The following is a 25570-nucleotide window of genomic DNA, read 5'->3' on the forward strand; positions in this document are numbered from 1 at the left end:
TCCAACAAATTTTAAAATGTCCCATAACTTTTTTTAAACTAAGGGGGACACTAGACATTTTGACCAATATATTTTGCGAAGTTTTCATAAGCTTGACTACGAAAATGGGACACTATTTATGTACACGCCAGTGGACAATGTTCAATAAATTTTCCAGTCAAGGTACAATTAAGGCATTCTTAATGGAACTTTTGTTCTCACTCAACTAAACTACTCCATGGAAACCGGCGATATTGTTCCAAAGGGTGTACTGTTCCAGAGCTATGTTGTGGAGCAGTTCAAAAATAAACTGTGAGAATTCGTAAGCAAAGATAGGGGATGGAACACATTATACTATCTCGGTGCTGCAAGGGTTACGAAGAAACTTTTAGATATGAAAAGATGATATGAAGAAACTCTAAAGCATTTATCCAAAAAAAATTACAAGCAAAAGTGTAACAGAGTTGCCAGCAAAATTAATGCTATAAACTTGCACCTTGGTTGGAGGTTGCATCGTTGAGCGCGTGATCGAGTGAGCTATGTTTCCACAGACGAAGGCGGGAGCCGCGGGTCCAGGCGGGACACTGTTACTTATGGCGTTTTTTTAATGTGCCATCGCACTCGCACAGAAGAAAAAAAAATATAAATATTTTTTATTTAATACGCTAAAGCACTGGCTTCTCCACAATAAAAAGGATTTTTTTTTTAATCATTACAATTTTTTGTTACATATATATAATGGAAATTTTAGTCCATCAATTGTGCTCTATTATAAATCTTATTGATTTGATAATATAATGAGTTAAGCTTTGAAGAAGGCTACTGATATGACTGTGCAATACCCTTGGTTTGTCAAAAATGAGGCGAAAAATAAAGTACTTGGTTTTCCTAATTGGATTAAGCACGTGGATTATAACTGTGATTTCATATATTCATCTTCATAAGAGGAATGTACAGGTTTGTTATTACATTGGAAAATAATTTCAAAAATATCACATGTAGGGGGTGGTTCAGTTCTGCACCAAACCAGTCTCATACCTTTCCAATCCCAAAGCCTTAAAGCAAAGCGCGGGTCACGTGGTTCCCCTACAAGTTGGCTTTCCTTACGAGCACCAGTTTGGCTTGGCGTGAGGCAAGAGGCGTTTGTGGGTGCCCACTATGATACAATCCTTTGTCAAGGATCTGGGGTTAGTCATATGGGGCTTAGTAAGGAAAGTAAACTTGTAGGGGAATCACATGACCTGCAATTGCCTTAAATGGTGCTTGACATTTTATACCCTTTTGAGTGTCCAACTGATAATGTTGTACCATCAAAGCGCCTGTACATAACCCTTAGACTCTGAAATTTTTAAATGGGTACTTACAGGGGCTTGACCAGGCACCATTCTGAGGGTTAGAGAGGGCATATAAATATATAAATAAAAGCTTTTATTGGGAACTCAGGAAATAGGGGAAGGTTGAAATGAAATTAAAAACACCCTTTTTTAATGTATTTATCACACTGACGACAGTGCATGCACTGACAATAGAAATTTATAGTAATGGTTATTTTTAATATCATCATAGGTCAAATCAGGTCAAGCTAGATTTCATTTACGAGAGGGCGGGGGGCTCAGTTCTTAAAGCAAATACTGGTTCCTGTGGCACCCATATTATGCAGGCTTATCTTCTACACACCCATTTTAGCTCGCCAAAGGCAGGAACCAATCAGAACATGCATGTTCAGAGCTAAAACTAGCCTTTGCTAAGCTTAACTCCTCCCATTGACTATGGGAGCCATCTAGTGGCATTTTTTTAAACTAAACCACTGCTGAGACTTCCTCTATGATACGCTAAATTGGATAGTTGGGTTTTAAGTAGAATAACACCAGCAGGGATCGATTTAATTTTAGAAGTAGGAATGGAGAATGGTTAGTTTTTACTTCAGTCCGACTCATAGCCCAGTTTAGAGCTCCTCCCTCCAACACGTAACGAGAAGTTTAAATTATCTTATTGGCTCAGTTAAACTATGTTTTGATGACATTGCCGACAAGGACCCGCCTCTTCTTTTATACCCCTCCGTCCCGTAAAATTAAATCTATCCCTGGTCTCAATAAATGTTCTTTGTACTGGTGTAATTTTCAGGACACGGAAAACAGAGGTTTGCGTTTGAAGTTGACATATTCTCCCGAAGAGGCGAAAACTGGGAGTTTTCAGGCATTAACTCCTATTGGCTTAGACAAGAGAGTGTCTTGGCAATATTTTGATGAAGAAGGTTACATTGAGAAAACTGCCATCAAACCCGGTGGTGATGCCTATATAAGAAATAAGTTTAACCAAGCTGCCAGTGACAAAATACCCAGCAATAGAGATGTTCCTGATACACGACATGCAAGGTAATAGACGGGGAAACATATTGTTGCAGTTTTCGTCTACTGAATGACAAGTGGCTAAAAGTGCAGAAAGAGAGTTGCGCTGTTTTTCTTTGGGCAGATTCTTTTGCTCCCAGGAAGTATTCGCGTAATATATTTTTGTAGGCTTCTGAAAAGAAAAATGCAATAAAAGTTCAAAAATTTGGGGAAAAGGAGCAATAAAAGTGGAAAAATTTGGGAAAAAGGAGCAATAAACTAAGTTGAAAACCAAAAGCCGTAAAACTGTAATGTTTTGGAAAAGATTGCAATAAATTAGGATGAAAGCAGTCGCCATAAAACTGCCATATTTTGGAAAAGGTGGCAATAAATTAGTTTGAAAATAAAATGGCATAACACTGCAATATTTTGGAAAATATGGCAACAAATTAGTTTGAAAACAAAATGGTATAACACTGCAATATTTTGGAAAGTATGGCAATAAAGTCGGATGAAAACAAAATGCCACAACAGTGCAAAATTTTGGAAAATAAGGCAATAAAGTCGGATGAAAACAAAATGACATTACACTGCAATATTTTGGAAAAGATGCCAATATTTTAGGATGAAAACAAAAGGCCAAAAGCTGCAATATTTTGGAAAAAGTAGCAATAAACTAAGTTGAAAACCGAAAGCCATAACACTACAATATTTTGGAAAGCATGGCAATAAATTAGTTTGAGAACAAAATGGCATAACTCTGCAATATTTTGGAAAAAGACGGGAATAAAATAGGATGAAAACAAAATGGCCAAAAACGTTAATATTTTCGAAACAGTGGCAATAAACTAGGATGGAAACAAATAAATAGTCTGCTGCTACGAACCTTCTCATGACGTCACCTTGGTTTTGGCGACTTTATTGGAAGTCGTCAGGTCAGGCCATACAATTTAGACGTCACATCCTCGTAGCTCCTCCCCTCTTAGCACCACCATGTATCTAATTTCAAGTTATTCAATTGCAATTTAGTTGCTTTTGACGCGCACATTTAGCCACATGTATAGATTAGGCGCGACATGTTAAAAAGCTAAATAACCTGCACAATTCTCTTTAAGATGTTCTTCCAAATCGTATCCTGATAACTTACCATCAACAAGTGTGATAATTACTTTTCATAATGAAGCGAGGTCCACATTATTAAGAACAGTAGTCAGGTAAATTTTAGTTCAGTATTTAAATTTAGGTTTCGTCGCTGCCAAATCTAGTTTCCCTTACATTGTTATAATAATAAAAGTTTAATCAAGGATTTTAAAAATCGATTACAGCATCTTAAATCGTAGTCCAGAAAAGCTTATTAAAGAGATTATTCTGATTGATGACTTCAGTAGAGATGGTAATCTTTTTTTTTTTACCATCTGAACTATATGGAAATATATAAAACACATATGAACGTATTATGTTTTTCACAGCAAGTGATGGACTAGAACTAGCCAAGATTCACAAAGTCAGAATTTTAAGGAACAATAAACGGGAAGGTTTGTAAAATTTCATTGTACATTCAACACTGCTGAGACATACAACATTTATAATGGCACAGCGGCATTTAAAAAATTATATATTATGCCAAAAAGATGCATATAAGTATAATAACTACAACCCATATGAAATGATACTACAACACCTTAAACTGGTTCAGAGCATTTCATCCAAATTCGATTAATCGATTAAAATAAATTTTCTAATGATTCGTCATACTGTGAATTCAAACTAAGTTAATCAATTAAAATAAATCATCCAATTATTCGCATAGTTGTCAATTCCTGGATTTTAAACAATTTTCGATTAATCGAATAAAATTTATTCTCCAATTATTCCCAATATTCTCAATTCTTGGAATTGAAACCCAGCTCGATTAATCGATTAAAATTAATTTATTACTCTCAGCATACTGTCAATTCTCGCAATTCAAACCTGGTTTGATTAATCGAATAAAGTAAATTATTCGTAATTATGTCAATTCTAGGAACTCAAACCCTGTCGAATTAATCGATTAAAAAACTTATTCTGTTTGTCGAATAAATCACATCCGGCTAACAACCTTAATTTTTCTTTGTTAATTCTCATAGGATTAGTAAGATCGAGAGTTAAAGGGGCTGAGGCAGCGACAGCAGAGGTTTTAACTTTTCTTGATAGTCATTGCGAGTGCAATGTTGATTGGCTACAACCATTGTTGGAAAGAGTCCGCAGGGTACGTAATTTTTTTTCGTATCACACAATTGCTTCTCATGAACTAACAGAAAATATTGCTCAGTACTCACTTCTTATTATAATTGATGGTTTCTATACTGTTTTCTGTATCCTTTTAACGCATTTTTAACACAAAAACTTCTTTTTTATTATTTCAATTTCCAGAATCCATTTTGCATTGCTAGTCCTGTCATTGATGTAATAAACATGGATGATTTTAAATACTATGGGGCTTCCTCAGACTTAAGAGGAGGTACGTTTAGCTATCCGATAAATATCCATACGCTAGCGTTTTATAACATTTGTGACATGTTAGTCACGGAACATGATTCCTATTCAAAGCTTTAACAGATTCACGTTTTTGATTTAAAGCAAAGCGCGGGGTCACGTGGTTCCCCTACAAGTTTACTTTCCTTACAAACTCCGGGAGTCCGGGTTTAGCCTTGGCGAAGGCTAGTGGACGGGATTTATAAGTGCAATTATAAAACCCGCCCACAATGCCCCCTGCTTTCGCCAAGCCATAAAACTGTAATGTTTTGGAAAAGATTGCAATAAATTAGGATGAAAGCAGCTAGTTGCCATAAAACTGCAATATTTTGGAAAAGGTGTTAATAAATTAGTTTGAAAACAAAATGGCATAGCTCTGCAATATTTTGGAAAAGATGGCAGTAAATTGGTTTAAAGACAAAATGGCATAACACTGCAATATTTTGGAAGAGATGGCAATAAAGTAGGATGAAAACAAAACGGTCAAAAACTGCAACATTTTGGAAAAAGTAGCAATAAACTAAATTGAAAACCAAAGCCATAAAATTGCAATATTTGCTTTAATCGAAACATAAAATAAGGGATACGATTGCAGGAATAAATTAACTCCTCAGAAATTTAGCATTACGGCAATAGAAATGTCATAGTTCTTATGTTACTTAAAACAGATTTTTTATCCTGCGTTAGGTTTTGATTGGAATCTTGTCTTTAAATGGGAATTTTTGTCTCCCGAAGAACGTCAAGCGAGAGGTAAAGATCCAACAAAACCCATAAAGTGAGTTGATCGATACTTGGCCCAAAATTCAATATTTTATCAAAATTGATATTAAATTCATACCCGTATCATTAAATAATTAGAACCCCCATGATTGCGGGTGGACTTTTTGTCATGAACAAAACATCCTTCAATACCTTGGGTAAATACGATACAGCAATGGATGTCTGGGGAGGCGAAAACTTAGGTAAAGACGTGCAGTGCGGATCAAATCGGTTGTACAAATACGAATCATATTTATGTGTATTCAACAGAGATATCTTTTCGCGTATGGCAATGCGGAGGAACTATGGAAATTGTTCCTTGCAGTCGCGTAGGTCACGTTTTCCGTAAGCAACATCCTTACAACTTTCCTGGTGGTAGTGGAAACGTTTTTGCACGGTAAAATAAATGCTCCTAAGTCCTAGGCTAATAATTTTTGTCATTGATTAATTATTTTGTACTTAAGAAATACTAAAAGAGCAGCGGAAGTTTGGATGGACGAGTACAAGAAGTATTATTACTCAGCAGTTCCTGTTTCCAAAATGGTCAACATTGGGGAGTAAGTATAGCATCCGAAACTGGTTAAAGGGTTCCACGTGTTGCTTGAAGGACTTGTGGAACTCTTTTAAGGGTTCCACGTGTTGCTTACTGGACTTGTGGAACTCTTTAAGGGTTCCGCGTGTTGCTTACTGGACTCGTGGAACTCTTTAAGGGTTCCGCGTGTTGCTTACTGGACTTGTGGAACTCTTTAAGGGTTCCACGTGTTGCTTACTGGACTCGTGGAGCTCTTTAAGGGTTCCACGTGTTGCTTACTGGACTTGTAGAACTCTTTAAGGGTTCCAAGTGTTGCTTACTGGACTTGCGGAACTCTTTAAGGGTTCCACGTGTTGCTTACTGGACTTGTGGAACTCTTTAAGGGTTCCAAGTGTTGCTTACGGTACTTGTGGAACTCTTTAAGGGTTCCACGTCTTGCTTACTGGACATGTGGAACTCTTCAAGGGTTCCACGTGTTGCTTACTGGACATGTGGAGCTCTTTAAGGGTTCCACGTGTTGCTTACTGGACTTGTGGAACTCTTTAAGGGTTCCACGTGTTGCTTGCTGGACTTGTGGAACTCTTTAAGGGTTCCACGTGTTGCTTACTGGACTCGTGGAACTCTTTAAGGGTTCCACGTGTTGCCTACTGGACTTGTGGAACTCTTTAAGGGTTCCACGTGTTGCTTACTGGACTTGTGGAACTCTTCAAGGGTTCCACGTGTTGCTTTCTAGACTTACTGGACTTGTGGAACTCTTTAAGGGTTCCACGTGTTGCTTACTGGACTTGTGGAACTCTTCAAGGGTTCCACGTGTTGCTTGCAAGACTTACTGGACTTGTGGAACTCTTTAACAATGAAGGAACACATTTTTTGATTATACACAATTTTTCTTTTCAGCATAAGCCAAAGGATAGCATTACGAGAAAAACTAAAATGCAAACCATTTAGCTGGTATCTTGAAAACGTTTATCCTGAGCTTAAGTACGTTAAGTGATTTCAAACACCGCATGTTTAATAAAGAAATATTCTATTTTCTGCATCTTTACTATATCTTCTTTTGTGAATGCATGAACACTTAACTTAATTCAAGCACATTTTCTTTCTCGATCTTAATAACAATTAAAGCACAATTAATTTAACCTTAAAACAAACATTGGGTAAAATTGAGTGAATGTGAAGTGTGTAATATGCTTTACAGAATTCCTCAAACTAATGTGTTAGCCCATGGTTCTATACAACAAGGGCTTACGTGCTTGGACACATTAGGACACACAAATGGACAAAGCGTGGGTTTATTTAACTGCCATGGTTCTGGCGGAAACCAGGTAAATAAATCGAGGTTACAAATATTTACATTTACCTTTTGGAAAGTTTCGGAAGCTTAAATAGTTCGTTAACTGTGATATAAAATCTAAATTAGTTTTCAATAGTACACGCAAAGCAAAAATTCCTATACTTTGAGGGTAATATAGGTGGTTTTAAGTAGACATTTGTTGCTCTCATTATAAACTCCATTGGAAAACGATTACAAAGTTGCCACGGGTCAGGGAAAACCTGGAAAAGTCAGGGAATTAAAAAATGGGCCGAAAAGGTCAAGGAAAAGTCAGGGAATTTAAAAATTGGCCGAAAAGGTCAAGGAAAAGTCAGGGAATTTAAAAATTGGCCGAAAAGGTCAAGGAAAAGTCAGGGAATTTAAAAATGGGCCGAAAAGGTCAAGGAAAAGTCAGGGAATTTACAAATGGGCCGAAAAGGTCAAGGAAAAGTCAGGGAATTTAAAAATGGGCCGAAAAGGTCAAGGAAAAGTCAGGGAATTTACAAATGGGCCGAAAAGGTCAAGGAAAAGTCAGGGAATTTACAAATGGGCCGAAAAGGTCAAGGAAAAGTCAGGGAATTTACAAATGGGCCGAAAAGGTCAAGGAAAAGTCAGGGAATTTACAAATGGGCCGAAAAGGTCAAGGAAAAGTCAGGGAATTTAAAAATGGGCCGAAAAGGTCAAGGAAAAGTCTTTATTGAAAGAGTAATGAAAGTTTCTCCTCATCTCGTCTCTTAACACAGAAAACTCTAGAGCCCTCCTTAAAAATGTCCAGAATTGTTTTTATAAAGTAAATGCCTTTAAAAAAATCTCTCAGACTGTTATTTATAGTTAAAATGTTTCTTATTCATTTTGGTGCAACAAATACATTGGAAAACTTAATGTAGATCGAGTTTATTTAATTATAAGCACTTAAAACGTGCTGTAAACATTTACACTTTCGGCCTGAAAAGGTCAGGGAAAATCTGGAAAAGTCAGGGAAAACCTGGAAAAGTCAGGGAATATGGTTCTGAAAATTCCGTGGCAACCCTGGATTAAGTGGCCTTAAACTGTCCATTTGAAGCTAAATTTTTCAAATCTAGGACTGGACCTTAACCAAAGACAATACCTTGAAGCACGGAGAGCTATGTTTAACCCTTAGTACGAATCAAGTGCCACAAACTCATTCCCTGGTCATACTGGCGCTTTGTAAAACTGGTGACCCCACACAGGTATATACTTTAGCATGTGCTAATACATGGAAATACGCGACTTTCGTTACACGCATCTCTAAAATCATGTTTCTTATATCAATCAGAAATGGCATTGGTCTAAAAGTACAAGAGCCCTTCAGAATATTCCTTTCAGCTTGTGCTTGGATAGCAGATCTACGGCTCGAGACGGATACGTCTCCGCTATATCCTGCAAAGTAGGAATGCCCAGTCAACAATGGACTCTTAATGCAAAGGGTTAACTGAACTACCAAATTTCCACCACCAAATTAATTCATAGTCAATCCTTAACAATGTACGTACTAATGATAATGTTTAAGAAATTTTATATAATTTAAAAGTAAATTTAACTATATGAAGATATAGGCTTAGCCGCCTGGTAATTGTATATTTGAATCATAATGTAACATAGGTATGTTCACTCTTTAAAATTTATACATATATCTGTAACCTTCAATGAGGTGGTATTTAAACAAATTATATTAAAAAAAAACTTTTTTGTGAAAAAAATGTGTCTCAAAAATGTTAAAATGTAATTAAATGCATCATCAAACATTAACCTTAATTGTTTTATCTTCTATCCAGAAATATTAACTTACCTTATAGTAAGTTGTGCAAGGTCCTTCTCCCCACTTTATGGAAGGTCTCTTTAGGGACATTTTGCCATTTTATGCAAGGTCTCTTTAGGGACATTTTGCCACTTTATGCTAGGTCTCTTCAGGGACATTTTGCCATTTTATGCTAAGTCTCTTCAGGGACATTTTGCCCGCTTTATGCTGGATCTCTTTATAGACATTTTGCCATTTTATGCTAGGTCTCTTTAGAGATATTTTGCCGGTTTATGCTAAGTCTCTTTAGGGACAGTTTGGTAGGTCTCATTAGGAACATTTTGCCGGTTTATGCTAAGTCTCTTTAGGGACATTTTGGTAGGTCTCATTAGGAACATTTTGCCGCTTTATGCTAGGTCTCATTAGGACCATTTTGCCGCTTTATGCTAGGTCTCATTAGGACCATTTTGCCGCTTTATGCTAAGTCTCTTTAGGGACATTTTGGTAGGTCTCATTAGGAACATTTTGCCGCTTTATGCTAGGTCTCATTAGGACCATTTTGCCGCTTTATGCTAGGTCTCATTAGGACCATTTTGCCGCTTTATGCTAGGTCTCATTAGGACCATTTTGCCGCTTTATGCTAGGTCTTATTAGGAACATTTTGCCGCTTTATACTTGGTCTTATTAGGAACATTTTGCCGCTTTATACTTGGTCTTATTAGGAACATTTTGCCGCTTTATACTAGGCCTCATTAGGGACATTTTCCCGGCTTTATGCTTGGCCTCTTTAGGGACATTTTCCCGGCTTTATGCTTGGTCTTATTAGGAACATTTTCCCGCTTTATGCTAGGTCTCCTTAGAGACATTTCCCCGCTTTATGCTGGGTCTCCTTATAGATATTTTCCCGCTTTATGCTAGGTCTCCTTAGGAACACTTTGCCACTTTATGCTTGGTCTTATTAGGAACATTTTCCCGGCTTTATGCTTGGCCTCTTTAGGAACATTTTCCCGGCTTTATGCTTGGCCTTATTAGGAACATTTTCCCGCTTTATGCTAGGTCTTATTAGGAACATTTCCCCGCTTTATGCTAGGTCTCCTTAGAGACATTTCCCCGCTTTATGCTGGGTCTCCTTATAGACATTTTCCCGCTTTATGCAAGGTCTCTTTACAGAAATTTTCTCGCTTTATGCAAGGTCTCTTTACAGAAATTTTCTCGCTTTATGCAAGATCTCTTTAGAGACATATTCCCGCTTCATGTCTCTTTAGGGATGATGAAGCAAGCGTAAGAAACTTCAATAGTTCAGATGACTTAATGAAATTTTATTGAATAAAATGGAATTTACAGAATAGGTGGAATGATAACCTAAGTATGTGATAAAAAAGTGCCACCTAAACAGAACGAGGTAGAAATATTCATTGACTCTGATAGTACGAAGCGGGATAACTTCCCCATGCCTGCTGATTATAGTACTGCAAAATTTAAGAAAATCCAAAACTTATATAAAGTAACTGAACTTATAAGCTTTACCCGTAAATATTGGGCATTTTATCTTACCTGTGGATAATTTGCCCAAGATTGCGCATAGCCCGCATAAGCGGCACTGTTAGGGTCTGCAGTTGGCACTGCTGTAGCGCCGGCTACAGCTGCAGTTTGTGGTACAGCCGCAGCTGCTCCAGTTGCATTAACATTTCCAGCTAACATCAATGACTCACTTTCAGTGTTTCCATTAACTTCGCCCTTCACCTTTTTCGTCAACGATTCATCCAAACTAAGAATAATTAATCAACAATGGTTAAAATTATGAAAACCGAGTTCAAAGTGACAGCAATTTGTACTGTTCTTTCAAATCATAATAACAAAGGAACGACGAAGATAAACGACGTAATAAGGGTATGGGGTTCATTCAATTAGGCTCTAAAACATTGAAGTTCGTAACTTACACTCCATCCAACTGCCTTTTTTTGACTGATGCTCCCAAATTTTTAGAGTACTTGTAAAATTCGTCAAAAGCTTCCTGAATCCTATAAATAAAAGCAAAGACTTTCTAAAAGTATTCATAATTTAAAGCTGGTTTGTTCTAATGGAATTATGGTAACTGCATAATCAAAGGATGAAGCCGGATGTTAGATTAAAATATGTTTAAAAATAATCGATTAATATACTCTATTGAATATTTGGCTATAAAAATAATCGATTATTATACTATATTGAATATATGGCTATAAAATAATCGATTAATATACTATATTGAATATATGGCTACAAAAATAATCGATTAATATACTATATTGAATATATGGCTACAAAAAATAATCGATTAATATACTATATTGAATATATGGCTACAAAAATAATCGATTAATATATTATATTGAATATTTGGCTATAAAAATAATCGATTAATATATTATATTGAATATTTGGCTATAAAAATAATCGATTAATATACTATATTGAATATTTGGCTATAAAAATAATCGATTAATATCCTATACTGAATATTTGGCTATAAAAATAATAGATTAAATCAAAAATGTCAGACTAAAAGAATCGAGGCTAAAAATTTCAATCCTATCTAGAATTAGGACTATTCAAACAGCAATAACACTGCCTAAGAACAGTTTTATTACTAAACATTGAAACCATAAAATGTTAGCAAGATGCTTGCTTACTTGAAGGGGTCCATCGAAAAATCTTCCATAAACTCCAACTTCCTTTGGGCAAAAATGAGCTTTTCATCCTCGTTCATTTCACTGCTGAGTGCAACATCAAACGCTTCCACTAAAGCCTTCTCATCAATTTCCGGTCTTTGAAACGCCACATCCACAAGTTGCATATGTAGATGAGAATTGGTCTAAAGATAAGAAAGAGAACACAAAGGCAAAGAAACAAAACAAAATAACAAAAAATTAATATTTCTCCGTGCTTAAAAAAGTATAATTGCGTGTAAATATTTGTGAGAAGCAAAAATACCCACCAATTTGACAAAGAGCAAACTATTTTAGAACGGAATGTGTAACCAATACTTGTACATAATTATAATTTTTTTAATTGAATAACCTTACGCTTTCCATGCTTTTGCAAACAGCTAGCGTCTAAATGCTATACACTGAAGTCCGGGAAAACGACAGACCACGACTGTTTAATTCCGTATGCTTAAAGGGAAAATTAAACTGCCAGACCTCTTTTACAATCCTTTTTTCGTGTCAAATTTAGTAAAATCATTTCAAAACTACGTTCTAAACCTAAAGTTAAATCTAAATTAAAGTCTAAAAACTCGAGGAAAGGGATTACTGAACTCAGAATCTGTTTGATAGAAAAGTTACGAATGTTATTTACACAAGAGGGCGCTAAACAAATTGGCAAAAATCGCCGGCGTTCATATTTTAATTACGAAAAAGCTATAGTTAATCAACAGCCCATATAATTCCCTAGAATATACCCTATCCACGTGAGCCCCAGTCACCAGGGCGCCATCTAGAGGCCACAAGAGGGCGCTAAGCAAATTGGCAAAAATCGCCAGTGTTAATATCTCAAGTATGAAAAAGCTATAACTAATCAACAGCCCATTTAATTCCCTAGAATACACCCTATCCACGTGAACCCCCAGTCACCAGGGTGCCATCTAGAGGCCACAAGAGGGCGCTAAGCAAATTGGCAAAAATCGCCAGTGTTAATATCTTAGGTATGAAGAAGCTATAACTAATCAACAGCCCATTTAATTCCCTAGAATACACCCTATCCACGTGAACCCCCAGTCACCAGGGCGCCATCTAGAGGCCACAAGAGGGCGCTAAGCAAATTGGCAAAAATCCCTGGTTTTAATATCTTAAGTATGAAAAAGCTATAACTAATCAACAGCCCATTTAATTCCCTAGAATACACTCTATAAACGTGAACCCCCAGTCACCAGGGCGCCATCTACAGGCGATTATTTTTTGATAGAACAAAAGAAGAAATAACTGATTTGTGTCGACTTATGGTGCTTGTATATTTTCTATAAACACTGATATTATATTAACCGCCAAAAAATATAGTAAAGCTGCGTTACCACATGGCCTCAAAAAAAAAACCCTCAGATTCTGAGCACGCTTACTCTACAAACTGACAATAGATATTTACAAAACCTAAAGAAATTTGAAATTTTGAAACTATTCCTCATTAAATTTAGCTCGCAAAATGTCTGTATGGCAAATTTAATTTCCCTTTAAAATAAATTTCAAAGTTAAAGTGCGAAAACCACCAATATTAAACCTCATCGACTGAATTTTAATTTTTAATGTAACTATACAAATTTCACGTAAAAATAAATATTTCATAAAATAAAACTGCAGCTAGAAAAATATGGTTAGTAGAATAATATATAAAATAAACTAAATTATAATATAACATATTCATTTCTTACCGGATCTCGTTCAATGGCGGATTTAAGCACCGTTACAGCCTTGTCAAAATCTTTTCTGACCTACAAAAAAACGTAAAGTAAAGTAGAAAAAACGCAACATTAAAAAATCACTCCTTACATAATTAAATAAATATTAATTAAAAAGGGGTATTAGAATCCATATCCTATAATTCGTAGATAATTTCCCCAGCCAAATATTTTTTGTCGCGAATTGTTCTATTATCTCATTTTACCTTTCACGATAGAAGCGGGTGGTAGTACTAGAAGTACGGAAACATTGGTTTGAACTGGGCCATTTTTGAACAAACCCAAAAAAGCTGCACATAAAAACCCTAGCGTTATAACCAAATAAAACGGAAACTAAATTTCATATCATGTGTTTTTGATTATTCATCATGTAAAAAACCCGAAATTTTGGTTCGTCCCTCTCGTGTCTTCCTCGTGAAGCTGATAAAATGTTTCCGGGATTTTTGGTGGTTTGGGGGTTATGGGAAAAAAAGATAAAAATAACATATCGGAAGGAAGATTTTGCTATCGTCAGCCCAATATCTGATATTTGATATACCTTGTACAAAAATCGTGCAAGTTTCACGGAAAAATGACTCCTCATGTGCGCTGTTCTGGCAGATTCGATGCAATCCGCGTAGGCCTTTTCAACATTATCGTAATTGCCCCGGCGACGTTCTATGTTTATCCTTCTTAGCTTTGTTTCGAGAAGATCAGGGTGATTCTTCTCAATTCTGTCTAACGCTTTCAATGCTTCGTCGTGATGACCTTAACAAAATACACACGAAAATTTTGTTATGTTTCACTAAAATATCGGTTCTGGCATCGAATAACGAATTCGCGATTAATCGGCTAGTATTCGCTCGATTAATCGGCTAGTATTCGCTCGATTAATCGGCTAGTATTCGCTCGATTAATCGGCTAGTATTCGCTCGATTAATCGGCTAGTATTCGCTCGATTAATCGGCTAGTATTCGCTCGATTAATCGGCTAGTATTCGCTCGATTAATCGGCTAGTATTCGCTCGATTAATCGGCTAGTATTCGCTCGATTAATCGGCTAGTATTCGCTCGATTAATCGGGGGGTAGTATTCGCTCGATTAATCGGCTAGTATTCGCTCGATTAATCGGCTAGTATTCGCTCGATTAATCGGCTAGTATTCGCTCGATTAATCGGGTAGTATTCGCTCGATTAATCCGGTAGGTTTCGCTCGATTAATCGAGTAGTATTCGCGATTAATCGAGTAGTATTCGCGATTAATCGAGTAGTATTCGCGATTAATCGAGTAGTATTCGCGATTAATCGAGTAGTATTCGCGAATAATCGAGTAGTATTCGCGATTAATCGGGTAGTATTCGCGATTAATCGGGTAGTATTCATATGCCAAACTTAACAAGGTAACTGATTCGCGAAAAACTTTCCAATTACTCATAAAAAAACACAATTAAACTAACCATGTCTTTCCTCGTAGGCCACCCATCCCAAGTTAACAGTTGGCTTTTGTTTCAAATGAACCAGACAAGCTCGTTCAAAGACGCTTCGAACTGCTTCGGGGCTGATTTTTTCCATGTATCTAGCATACTAAAAAACATACACAATTGCATGCTTACATTCATTTCGTTCACTTGCACATGCACATTTTTTTCGAAAACGTACCTTCATCCACATATCTTCGTATAACGCGCACGGGATCATACATCTTTCAAAAAGTATGACAACTTTTTCATGAGGGCTGTTTTCAATTTCGAAATCCAAATAATCGCGCCAATTACGAAGCTGGGCTCGCTCCAAAGGCTTAACGTGGAAGTACGGTCTTTTGATCTAATGAAATTAAACACGCGAGAGTTGTAATTTAACCAATCATGATTTACTATCAAACATTGAAAATAATTGGTATTTATAGCACTTGTGAAATTATATCCAACAAATCATTAACGCGTCCGACCTGCAATAAACCAACAGCGCGCCGCCTTCAATAAAACCAACTACAGCGGGTGGAGAATTCAATAAAAAAAACCAGCTAGGGCGGAGCTTTCAATAAAAAAAACCAACTAGGGCGGAGCCTTCAATAAAAAAACCAACTAGGGCGGAGCCTTCAATAAAAAAAAACTAGGGCGGAGCCTTCAATAAAAAAAACCAACTAGGGAGGAGCCTTCAATAAAACCAACTACAGCGGGTGGCGAATTCAATAAAAAACCAACTAGGGCGGAGCTTTCAATAAAAAAACCAACTAGGGCGGAGCTTTCAATAAAAAAACCAACTAGGGCGGAGCCTTCAATAAAAAAACCAACTAGGGAGGAGCCTTCAATAAAAAAACCAACTAGGGCGGAGCTTTCAATAAAAAAAAACCAACTAGGGCGGAGCTTTCAATAAAAAAACCAACTAGGGAGGAGCCTTCAATAAAAAAAACCAACTAGGGCGGAGCCTTCAATAAAAAACCAACTAGGGAGGAGCCTTCAATAAAAAAACCAACTAGGGAGGAGCCTTCAATAAAAAAAACCAACTAGGGAGGAGCCTTCAATAAAAAAACCAACTAGGGAGGAGCCTTCAATAAAACCAACTACAGCGGGTGGCGAATTCAATAAAAAACCAACTAGGGCGGAGCTTTCAATAAAAAAAACCAACTAGGGCGGAGCTTTCAATAAAAAAACCAACTAGGGAGGAGCCTTCAATAAAAAAACCAACTAGGGAGGAGCCTTCAATAAAACCAACTACAGCGGGCGGAGCCTTCAATAAAACCAACTACAGCGGGTGGAGAATTCAATAAAAAACCAACTAGGGAGGAGCCTTCAATAAAAAAAATCAACTAGGGAGGAGCCTTCAATAAAAAAAATCAACTAGGGAGGAGCCTTCAATAAAAAAAATCAACTAGGGACGAGCCTTCAATAAAAAAAATCAACTAGGGAGGAGCCTTCAATAAAAAAAACCCAACTAGGGCGGAGCTTTCAATAAAACAAACCAACTAGGGCGGAGCCTTCAATAAAACGAACTACAGAGGGCGGAGCCTTCAATAAAACGCTTACCCCTTCTTCATAAACCCATCTCTTTCCAACTTCCTCTTCGTTCAACTTGAAGAGATCTCTCCTCTTCTGAATGGCTTTACGTCTGATGTAAACCGTCTCTTCATTGTTAGACTAAAACAATAAAACAAACCCCACCCAAATAAACTTCCAGCCAATGTCATAAATTCACACCACATTCAACTTAAAAATAACACGTCATCAATACATTAATACCTTATCTTTCTCGGTTCGTTCAGTGGTAGTAAGACCAGGAGGAACATCTTCAGCATCGACACCAGGAGGCAAAGCGTCACCACCCGAATCGAGTCCAACCGTCTCTTCCTCTTCGGCATTAATATCGGGAGTCGAATCGGACCCTACCACCGGTTTCTTTCTGCTGTTAAGAAATTCTTGTCGTAGTTGTAAGAACTCATCGGTTGCTAGTGTGTCTTTGGGAGGATTGAGATTGATGTGGTCCTGAAACCTTTACACATAAACGAGCAGACGATTAACATGACATAGATCATGGAAATTTAATAAAATTCATAATTAGGAGTTTTGAATAATTGCTTGAAATCTGCACATACATTACCACTGAAAAGAAGTGTTAAAGACACGTGGTTAAAGTCTATTAAACGGGGTTTACGATTCAATAACGCTGTAATCAGGGTTATGTGCACCAAAACGGAAACATACCTACACGGATTCCTCGTTAATATTTTTGGTCTCAGAATAATTATAAAACTTAGCCAGCCATCACAATCAGTCTCACAGTCTTTGATTATCATAATTATTTTTAAACAAAGGACTCACTGACCAAAGATTTTTTTTATCGAATACCGAGATTGAATTCAATTGACACATCGAGAGACAGAGAGAAGGAGATTGATTCTAGGTGAAAGTATCATAAAAAAAGAATGTTAAGTATCGTTACATACTTTTCAAAATGATGAATGTACAGTTGCGTCGGTGTACTCAGAACTCTCTCGTAGATCGATGTCACTTCCTTCAATTTGCCATTCTCTTGTTCCCAACTTATGTATAAATCCCATAAACGGTCCGAACGAAATTCTCCTCCGCATGCCGTTATCGCTCGTTCAAAAATCCTATTGCCATTTTAATATTAGCAGTTAAAATTATTCATTGTAGTTTTGCTTCAAATTGACAAATCAAATTTAAAAAGGGCGTTTCCGACATTAAAAAGGGCGTTCCCGACATTTAAAAAGGGCGTTCCCGACATTTAAAAAGGCCGTTCCCGACATTTAAAAAGGCCGTTCCCGACATTTAAAAAGGCCGTTCCCGACATTTAAAAAGGCCGTTCCCGACATTTAAAAAGGCGTTTCGGACATTTAAAAAGGCGTTTCGGACATTTAAAAAGGCGTTTCCGACACTTAAAAAGGCGTTTCCGACACTTAAAAAGGCGTTCCCGACATTTAAAAAGGGCGTTCCCGACATTTAAAAAGGGCGTTCCCGACATTTAAAAAGGGCGTTCCCGACATTTAAAAAGGGCGTTTCCGACATTTAAAAAGGCGTTTCCGACATTTTAAAAAGGCGTTCCCGACATTTAAAAGAACGCTCAAAATATTTAAAAACCCGCTCAAAAAATTTCAAAAGTCCGCTCGCAATATTTAAAAATCCCAGTCATAAAATTTAAAATTTCACAAAATATGAAAGAAGAGTTTAGAAACTTACCCTTTGACTTGTTCATAGTAATCCTCACAATCTTTCTTTTGAGTCTTGTAGAAATTAATAAAATGCGCCCACAAGTCAACGCTTAATGAAATAGCTTTCAACCCTCGTTCAAATACCTAACAATAACAATCACAAGATAAAATTCGTTAAAAATGTTTTAGGCAAATAGACTCTCCCCTGTCACAAAAAATCGTCAAAATCACCTCTTCAGCCTTTTCAGGCGTATTTAACTTTTTCTCAAGATCCGCATATTTCTTCCAGTACCCATAACAATACGGATAATTTTCCAAAAATGCATCAAAAGCTTCCCTCGCCACAGTTAGATTATTCTGCGTAAGATATAAATCAAATTCCTATTTAGAACTTAATTACATCAAAGTAATTAATTGTTAAACCCAAATGTTGGCTCCTGTGGCACCCCTGATCTTCTACACACTAATTTAACCATTGCCAAAGGCAGGAGCCAATCAGAACTCGTTAATGTCGAGGGCGGAGCTAAAACTAGCCTTTTCTAACCTTAGAGGGTCAGTCAACTCCACCCCTCGATTATAGGGTCATCTAGTGGCATTTGTTTAAATTTAACTGCATCTTCAACACACAAATTTTACCGTTACCAAAGGCAGGAGTCAATCAGAACTCGTTAATGTCAAGGGCGGAGCTAAAACTAGCCTTTGCTAAGCTTAACAAGCCAGTCAACTCCACCCCTCGATTAGAGGGTCATCTAGTGGCATTTATTTAAACTAAACTGCATCTTCTACACACTAATTTAACCATTGCCAAGGCAGGAGCCAATCAGAACTCGTTAATGTCGAGGGTGGAGCTAAAACTAGCCTTTGCTAAGCTTAGAGTGCCGGTCAACTCCACCCCTCGATTATAGGGTCATCTAGTGGCATTTTTTTAAACTAAACTGCAGCATGCCGAGACTTGGTTTAAGACCAAACTTACTTCTTGCTCCACATATTGCAACAGATACGTCCAGCCTGTAAAATCAGAAGGATTGTCTCGAACCGTTTGCCAGAACTTCTCCAGCTCAGTCGGCTTAGCTTCATCCTCCATCTTTTCTTCTAAAATAATAAAAACAATAAAGTTCATTCTTAATTTAGCTCAAACATTCGCAATTATGTTAAAATTCCTGTGAAGAAAGAACCAATCAGAATATGAACATATTTCTCACCAGACTTTACGGCATTTATATCTTGATCAGGTTGCATTTTGATTCTGAAATTGTAAAGCAAAAATAATCTACAGTTAACCGGAATTCATAAGCTAATAAGAATCATTGTCCCCCATATCTTCCATCCATGTTAACTTCTATGTGGGTTTTGTGGGCGGGGTTTGAGTGCCCTCCGTCACGTGACTGTGACGTTGCAACGGGCGCAATTATTCCGAACAAAGGTCAATTTGGACAAAAGAAAAAACAACCCCGGTGGAATGGGGACATAGACTTAACGCTGGTCCAATGAGGTCCGTTAAAGTTTTGGATGCGATTTGAAAACTAAAAATCTTTCCGTATTTCATTCAAAATCAAAATTCGGATTGTTCAATCAATTGGTATCAGATCAATTGATCTCTGGCAGCTAGTGATAAGTAATTTTATGTAATGGCTACGTGTGACAATATATTATATTTACTGAAATTTGAAGGGTAAGAATGGTAGTTATAACACCAAGATTTCAATACGAAAATTTTAAAAAATATATCAAACTCTAGTTATTTGAAATTATCTTCGAAAATTCTGATTCATTGAAACAGGTTTTTCGTGACATTATCAAGAAGTAAATATGGCAGATTAAAGAATCCACAATTGAACACACAAAAGCTCAAATCAAATAATAAAATCTTATAATATTTGCGTGATTTCAGTCAAATATTACAAATCAATTTGAAATGGGGGAATTATGAAAAACATAAGAATACCCCGAATTCCCCTACAGATCACTTTTAAAAACACATTGAAAGGTTTCACATGAAAAACCATGAACCTCTAAATACTACTGTTATAAGAAAAATCTGATTTTAAAATGTTCGAATTTTTATTTAGACTAATCAGCAAGTTTAAAAACCTTTCAATCTTTCACTTATTTTGAAAAGGTTTTTTAATAGTAACCATGACCAATACGAAAAAGTGTACCTTACGTCTCAAATCTAATACATAATTTAAGGCAGATGAACAACTCAACTACAATCGAATGAGAACCCAAAGTCATCAGGCAAAGGTCGACACGTTTCCCCATAATATTTAGAGCATAATTAACTTACATTATTGTTGAAATTCAATTTTCAATTATCGTATCAAATTAAAGTACTTTTCAACTTAAATGTGCGTTAAATCTTAAATCTCGCTTACTCTAACGGAAGTCTACTCTATTCAGGCAATTTTAACGAAAAAGAAGATCATTCGGTTCAGTTAGATTGTGCCTCGTGTCAGTTAGGAAAATTATGATGTGCTAGTACATGTAGTCAAGCCACCTGTCAAACATTTAAACGTACGGCATGCATTGAAAATCATCTGTATAAAAGTTTATCGCCTTGGACTCCAGCCAAAAACGAAAACAAATAATGCTAAAGGGGGCTAGAGAAGTTTCCTTCCCCCTTACTTTACTTTAACCGAGCTTCAGGGTTGCCAGTAATTTGTTATTAGAGCATCTCAGGTTTTGAACTGAATGATCTGAATCGAACGGAACTACAAGCGAGAAAATGCACACGACACCATGTATAAACGCGAAGGTGCACACGACACAACGTGTAAACGCGAAGGTGCACACGGCACTACGTGTAAACGCGAAGGTGCACACGGCACTACGTGTAAACGCGAAGGTGCACACGGCACTACGTGTAAACGCGAAGGTGCACACGGCACTACGTGTAAACGCGAAGGTGCACACGGCACTACGTGTAAACGCGAAGGTGCACACGGCACTACGTGTAAACGCGAAGGTGCACACGGCACTACGTGTAAACGCGAAGGTGCACACGACACTACGTGTAAACGCGGAGGTGCACACGACACTACGTGTAAACGCGAAGGTGCACACGACACAACGTGTAAACGCGAAGGTGCACACGACACAACGTGTAAACGCGAAGGTGCACACGACACTACGTGTAAACGCGAAGGTGCACACGACACAACGTGTAAACGCGAAGGTGCACACGACACAACGTGTAAACGCGAAGGTGCACACGACACAACGTGTAAACGCGAAGGTGCACACGGCACTACGTGTAAACGCGAAGGTGCACACGACACTACGTATAAACGCGAAGGTGCACACGACACTACGTATAAACGCGAAGGTGCACACGACACTACGTATAAACGCGAAGGTGCACACGACACTACGTATAAACGCGAAAATGAACACTACCTATAAACGCGAAAATGAACACTACCTATAAACGCGAAAATGAACACTACCTATAAACGCGAAAATGAACACCACGTATAAACGCGAATATTAACACCACGTATAAACGCGAATATTAACACCACGTATAAACGCGAATATTAACACTACGTATAAACGCGAATATTAACACTACGTATAAACGCGAATATTAACACTACGTATAAACGCGAATATTAACACTACGTATAAACGCGAAAGTACCCACTATACATAAACGCGAAAATGAACACTACGTTGTAACCACGCTTGCGATATTTATAAACTCGCCCCACGTGGCCATAAAAGCTTTGGCTACTACTAAGAATAACTACACTGTTCCTTAGGTTCAATCATACTTTATTAACTAACTAATTAAACAATAAATAATGCCGACTTGCATTAATACAATTAAAGAAATAATAATAATAATTACTAATTAATGATGAAGTCCATTACCAGGGCAAGACGCCCTATGCTCGAGCATACTACTACATTCTAGTAGTGGAGAATGACTGACTTAATAGGATAAGCAGTCGATGCTTATATAGTACGGGGAAAGGTCAGAGGTAACACTGTGTGTTAATCCTCTATGTAACCGTACACCCCTGGAGTGGAAACCCAGGAGGTCCCTTGATTATTACGGGAGGTTACATCCCCCCAGACGACAAAGATTGGACTTCATCGGCAGAAAACTTAATTACATAAATTTTCTAATTTTAACAAAACAAAATAATAGTAATTAACTTTAAACAATGTAACAGATAGTTAAAAGATTCCAGTTAACTAGCATACTAGGTTAATCATTTAAAGTTATAAGGAGTTTTGATGAAAGCAGGAACTGTAGCATCGGATGGCTCGTCCTGGCTTTCTTCCTCCCATGTTAGAATACGTCCAGTCAGATCTGGAGCAGCCGTATCAGACGATGTAGTTGAGGAAGTCTTCGCAGATTGGTGGTGTGCACTCCCACCTTCCGTTGAAGAGCTTGACTCAGCATCGTCCTCTGTAGGCGTTGACTGCTGACTGTAGATTCCTCTCCGTAGGGAATGTCCCATGGAAATAAGCCAAGTAATAACTTGCTTCTGAAGAAGTTGAGTATGAGTTGAACTTTGTGATCGCAGTGAATTGTTGTAAAGGAAGGTTTTGAGCGACCCTCAGACTCAATAGTGCATGTCACGGCTAGTCCAATCCGCAGTGCGGAACCGCAACGTCACTACCCTAACTTTACTCTAACAACTAATTACTACAAACTCCGATCACTCTAAGGCTTAGCATAGCCAAAGCAAGTTACAATAAACTAGGACCCGTCGATCGGTCCTGGCAAGCTCGCCATTTATGTAACCACGCTTGCGATATTTATAAACTCGCCCCACGTGGCCATAAAAGCTTTGGCTACTACTAAGAATAACTACACTGTTCCTTAGGTTCAATCATACTTTATTAACTAACTAATTAAACAATAAATAATGCCGACTTGCATTAATACAATTAAAGAAATAATAATAATAATTACTAATTAATGATGAAGTCCATTACCAGGGCAAGACGCCCTATGCTCGAGCATACTACTACATTCTAGTAGTGGAGAATGACTGACTTAATAGGATAAGCAGTCGATGCTTATATAGTACGGGGAAAGGTCAGAGGTAACACTGTGTGTTAATCCTCTATGTAACCGTACACCCCTGGAGTGGAAACCCAGGAGGTCCCTTGATTATTACGGGAGGTTACAACGTATAAACGCGAAAATTAACACTACGTATAAACGCGAAAATGAACACTACGTATAAAAGCGAATATTAACACTACGTATAAACGCGAAAGTACCCACTATACATAAACGCGAAAATGAACACTACGTATAAACGCGAAAATTAACACTACGTATAAACGCGAAAATGAACACTACGTATAAAAGCGAATATTAACACTACGTATAAAAGCGAATATTAACACTACGTATAAAAGCGAATATTAACACTACGTATAAACGCGAAAGTACCCACTATGCATAAACGCGAAAATGAACACTACATATAAACGCGAAAATGAACACTACATATAAACGCGAAAATGAACACTACAGTAAGGCTCTAGCATTAGTGTCATACTTATGGAACATATCTTATTAACTTATAACACCATAAAAACGAAAATGTACACCTCAACCATAATGACCGTTTTTCGTTTTTGCCATTACAAAATCGTTCTTACTAAGACAAATAAAACCTAAAAAATACATAATAATCGTTTAGACATTTGCTAATCTGTCTTATGTTCACAGTTGTTTAAATGTTCACGAAAACAGAATCATTAAAACTTCATAATGATTTTGCAACATTGTATCAGGAGGATGGTATAGGAGTACAAATGGCGCCACTAAACCCAGGTAGCCTTTGACTTTGGTTACAATTCCGCGTAAAATGAGTTGCTAATGGCCTTAAGTCCCCTCACCCCAATATGGGAGGTGGACAATTGGGTTGTTTATACATCCTGGCTAAAGCAACATTAATTTCTTTGACCCTATCATCGTCCTATACGACTTTGAATATATGTGTACCCAAAGGGATTCAAAGTTAAGAGCCCACAAAAGCCCTTCTTGGACTAGTTTTTGAATTCAAGAAGTGGAGGTTACTGGTCCTCGGGACCAGTTTTATTAATTACAAATTTATAGGAGAACCAAGGCTGGGACCAGTCCGGAGACTAGTTTATAATTTCGGACGCTAGGGGGGTCACTGGTCCCAAGGACCAGTTTAAAAAAATATCCTTATTTCCCAGACTGGCCTGAACCCACAAGGGTTTGGCTTTAACCAATCACATAAGGGTAAGAGGTTCTGTCTAGCAGACGCTTTTAAAAATGGCGGCGCAGTAGTCCTCGTTTTTAAGACTAATTAAATTCTAATTATTTTGTAATAAGAGATTACTTATATTTTTTAATATTATTCATTTCAAAGTGGGAAGAAATGACTTTCTAACAGTGGGCCTTAAATTATGGTCTAGCTGCTTTACATCACTAAGCTGTCATCTCTACTGATATGGTAAAAACCAAGTTGTGGTATCTCTTTTAAACTTAAAGATTATGTCAAGATGGTGGTAATCAGTTTGTAGATAGTGGTGGTAATGAGTTTCGATTTATACAGTGTAAAGGTCCACCAATCATTAACTATAAGGTTGGTTTCAGGGAAACACCACTAATATGCAAAGAATGGTGCTTATATGAGAATATTAGAACTGCGTAACTATTTTTACAACTATTTTATCACGTTTATTTCATATTGGAACAGAACAAACTGCCTGATTGTGACTAGAATCAAACTTATCACCGAACCCTGCCACAACAACACTTCTTACTGTAACATTGCCCATGAGCTAACAGCAATAAATATGGTTGTTAAAATTGTACTACCAAGATGGCCCTTGAGCAACTAACTCGCTAATTAGCCCACTACAAAAATAAATCACTTAACGAACTTTCACAAGACATTTGTTTCTGACTGACAGTATCATGGTGGACCTTCAAATCATTCATTACTAAGAATTATGCTGCTAAGCCTTGGACAAAATATTTTAAAACCGTCAAATTAACTACACTCCTTTCCCACAAAGCCATCTTTTATGGTTTATTAAATTATTTTTCGGATAAAATCTGTTAATTTATAAGAATTTGTGTTTACATACCACGCTACTATGATTTAAAAACGTCCCAACGAAATGATGAATGAACGTACAGCATCAACACGCACCGCTAACTGATTACAAGGACTAGCTTACAACGCTTTGATTGGATTTGACACTCTGCTAACCCTAGCACCATCAGGGTTTGAGCACCATCGAGTATGCCATAGCCAACTCGATCGCGCAGAGTAATTTCGTCAGAAGCAATTTGTAGGGCGAAA

At 37.3% G+C, this 25570-nt stretch overlaps 2 protein-coding genes across 2 annotated transcripts; one reads left to right on the top strand and one right to left on the bottom strand.

Annotated features, from left to right (window-relative positions):
* Positions 1-549: 549 nt before the first annotated feature.
* On the top strand, positions 550-9144 carry LOC149678485 (polypeptide N-acetylgalactosaminyltransferase 2-like). The gene is made up of 15 exons (XM_089836429.1): positions 550-936; positions 2104-2354; positions 3422-3520; positions 3632-3699; positions 3776-3841; positions 4433-4554; positions 4719-4806; positions 5508-5595; positions 5679-5782; positions 5850-5976; positions 6044-6136; positions 7009-7092; positions 7310-7436; positions 8506-8634; positions 8721-9144. The coding sequence occupies exons 1-15, from the start codon at positions 838-840 to the stop codon at positions 8874-8876; spliced, it is 1701 nt and encodes a 566-aa protein (XP_089692555.1). The 5' UTR covers positions 550-837; the 3' UTR covers positions 8877-9144.
* Positions 9145-10480: 1336 nt separating this feature from the next.
* Positions 10481-25474, bottom strand: LOC149678486 (pre-mRNA-processing factor 39-like). The gene is made up of 16 exons (XM_089836430.1): positions 25353-25474; positions 19463-19506; positions 19234-19352; positions 18492-18617; positions 18289-18404; positions 17535-17702; positions 16831-17080; positions 16618-16728; positions 15251-15415; positions 15049-15175; positions 14153-14361; positions 13588-13647; positions 11855-12036; positions 11123-11203; positions 10737-10950; positions 10481-10651 (listed from the first exon to the last, which is right to left on the bottom strand). Exons 2-16 carry the CDS (start codon positions 19497-19499, stop codon positions 10595-10597), a joined length of 2022 nt encoding a protein of 673 aa, XP_089692556.1. The 5' UTR covers positions 19500-19506; positions 25353-25474; the 3' UTR covers positions 10481-10594.
* Positions 25475-25570: the final 96 nt, after the last annotated feature.

This window comes from Phalangium opilio, unplaced genomic scaffold (genome assembly GCF_054372755.1).
Source record: "Phalangium opilio isolate 3A_F unplaced genomic scaffold, DU_Popi_V2 ptg000042l_1, whole genome shotgun sequence".
Taxonomy (NCBI): domain Eukaryota; kingdom Metazoa; phylum Arthropoda; class Arachnida; order Opiliones; family Phalangiidae; genus Phalangium; species Phalangium opilio.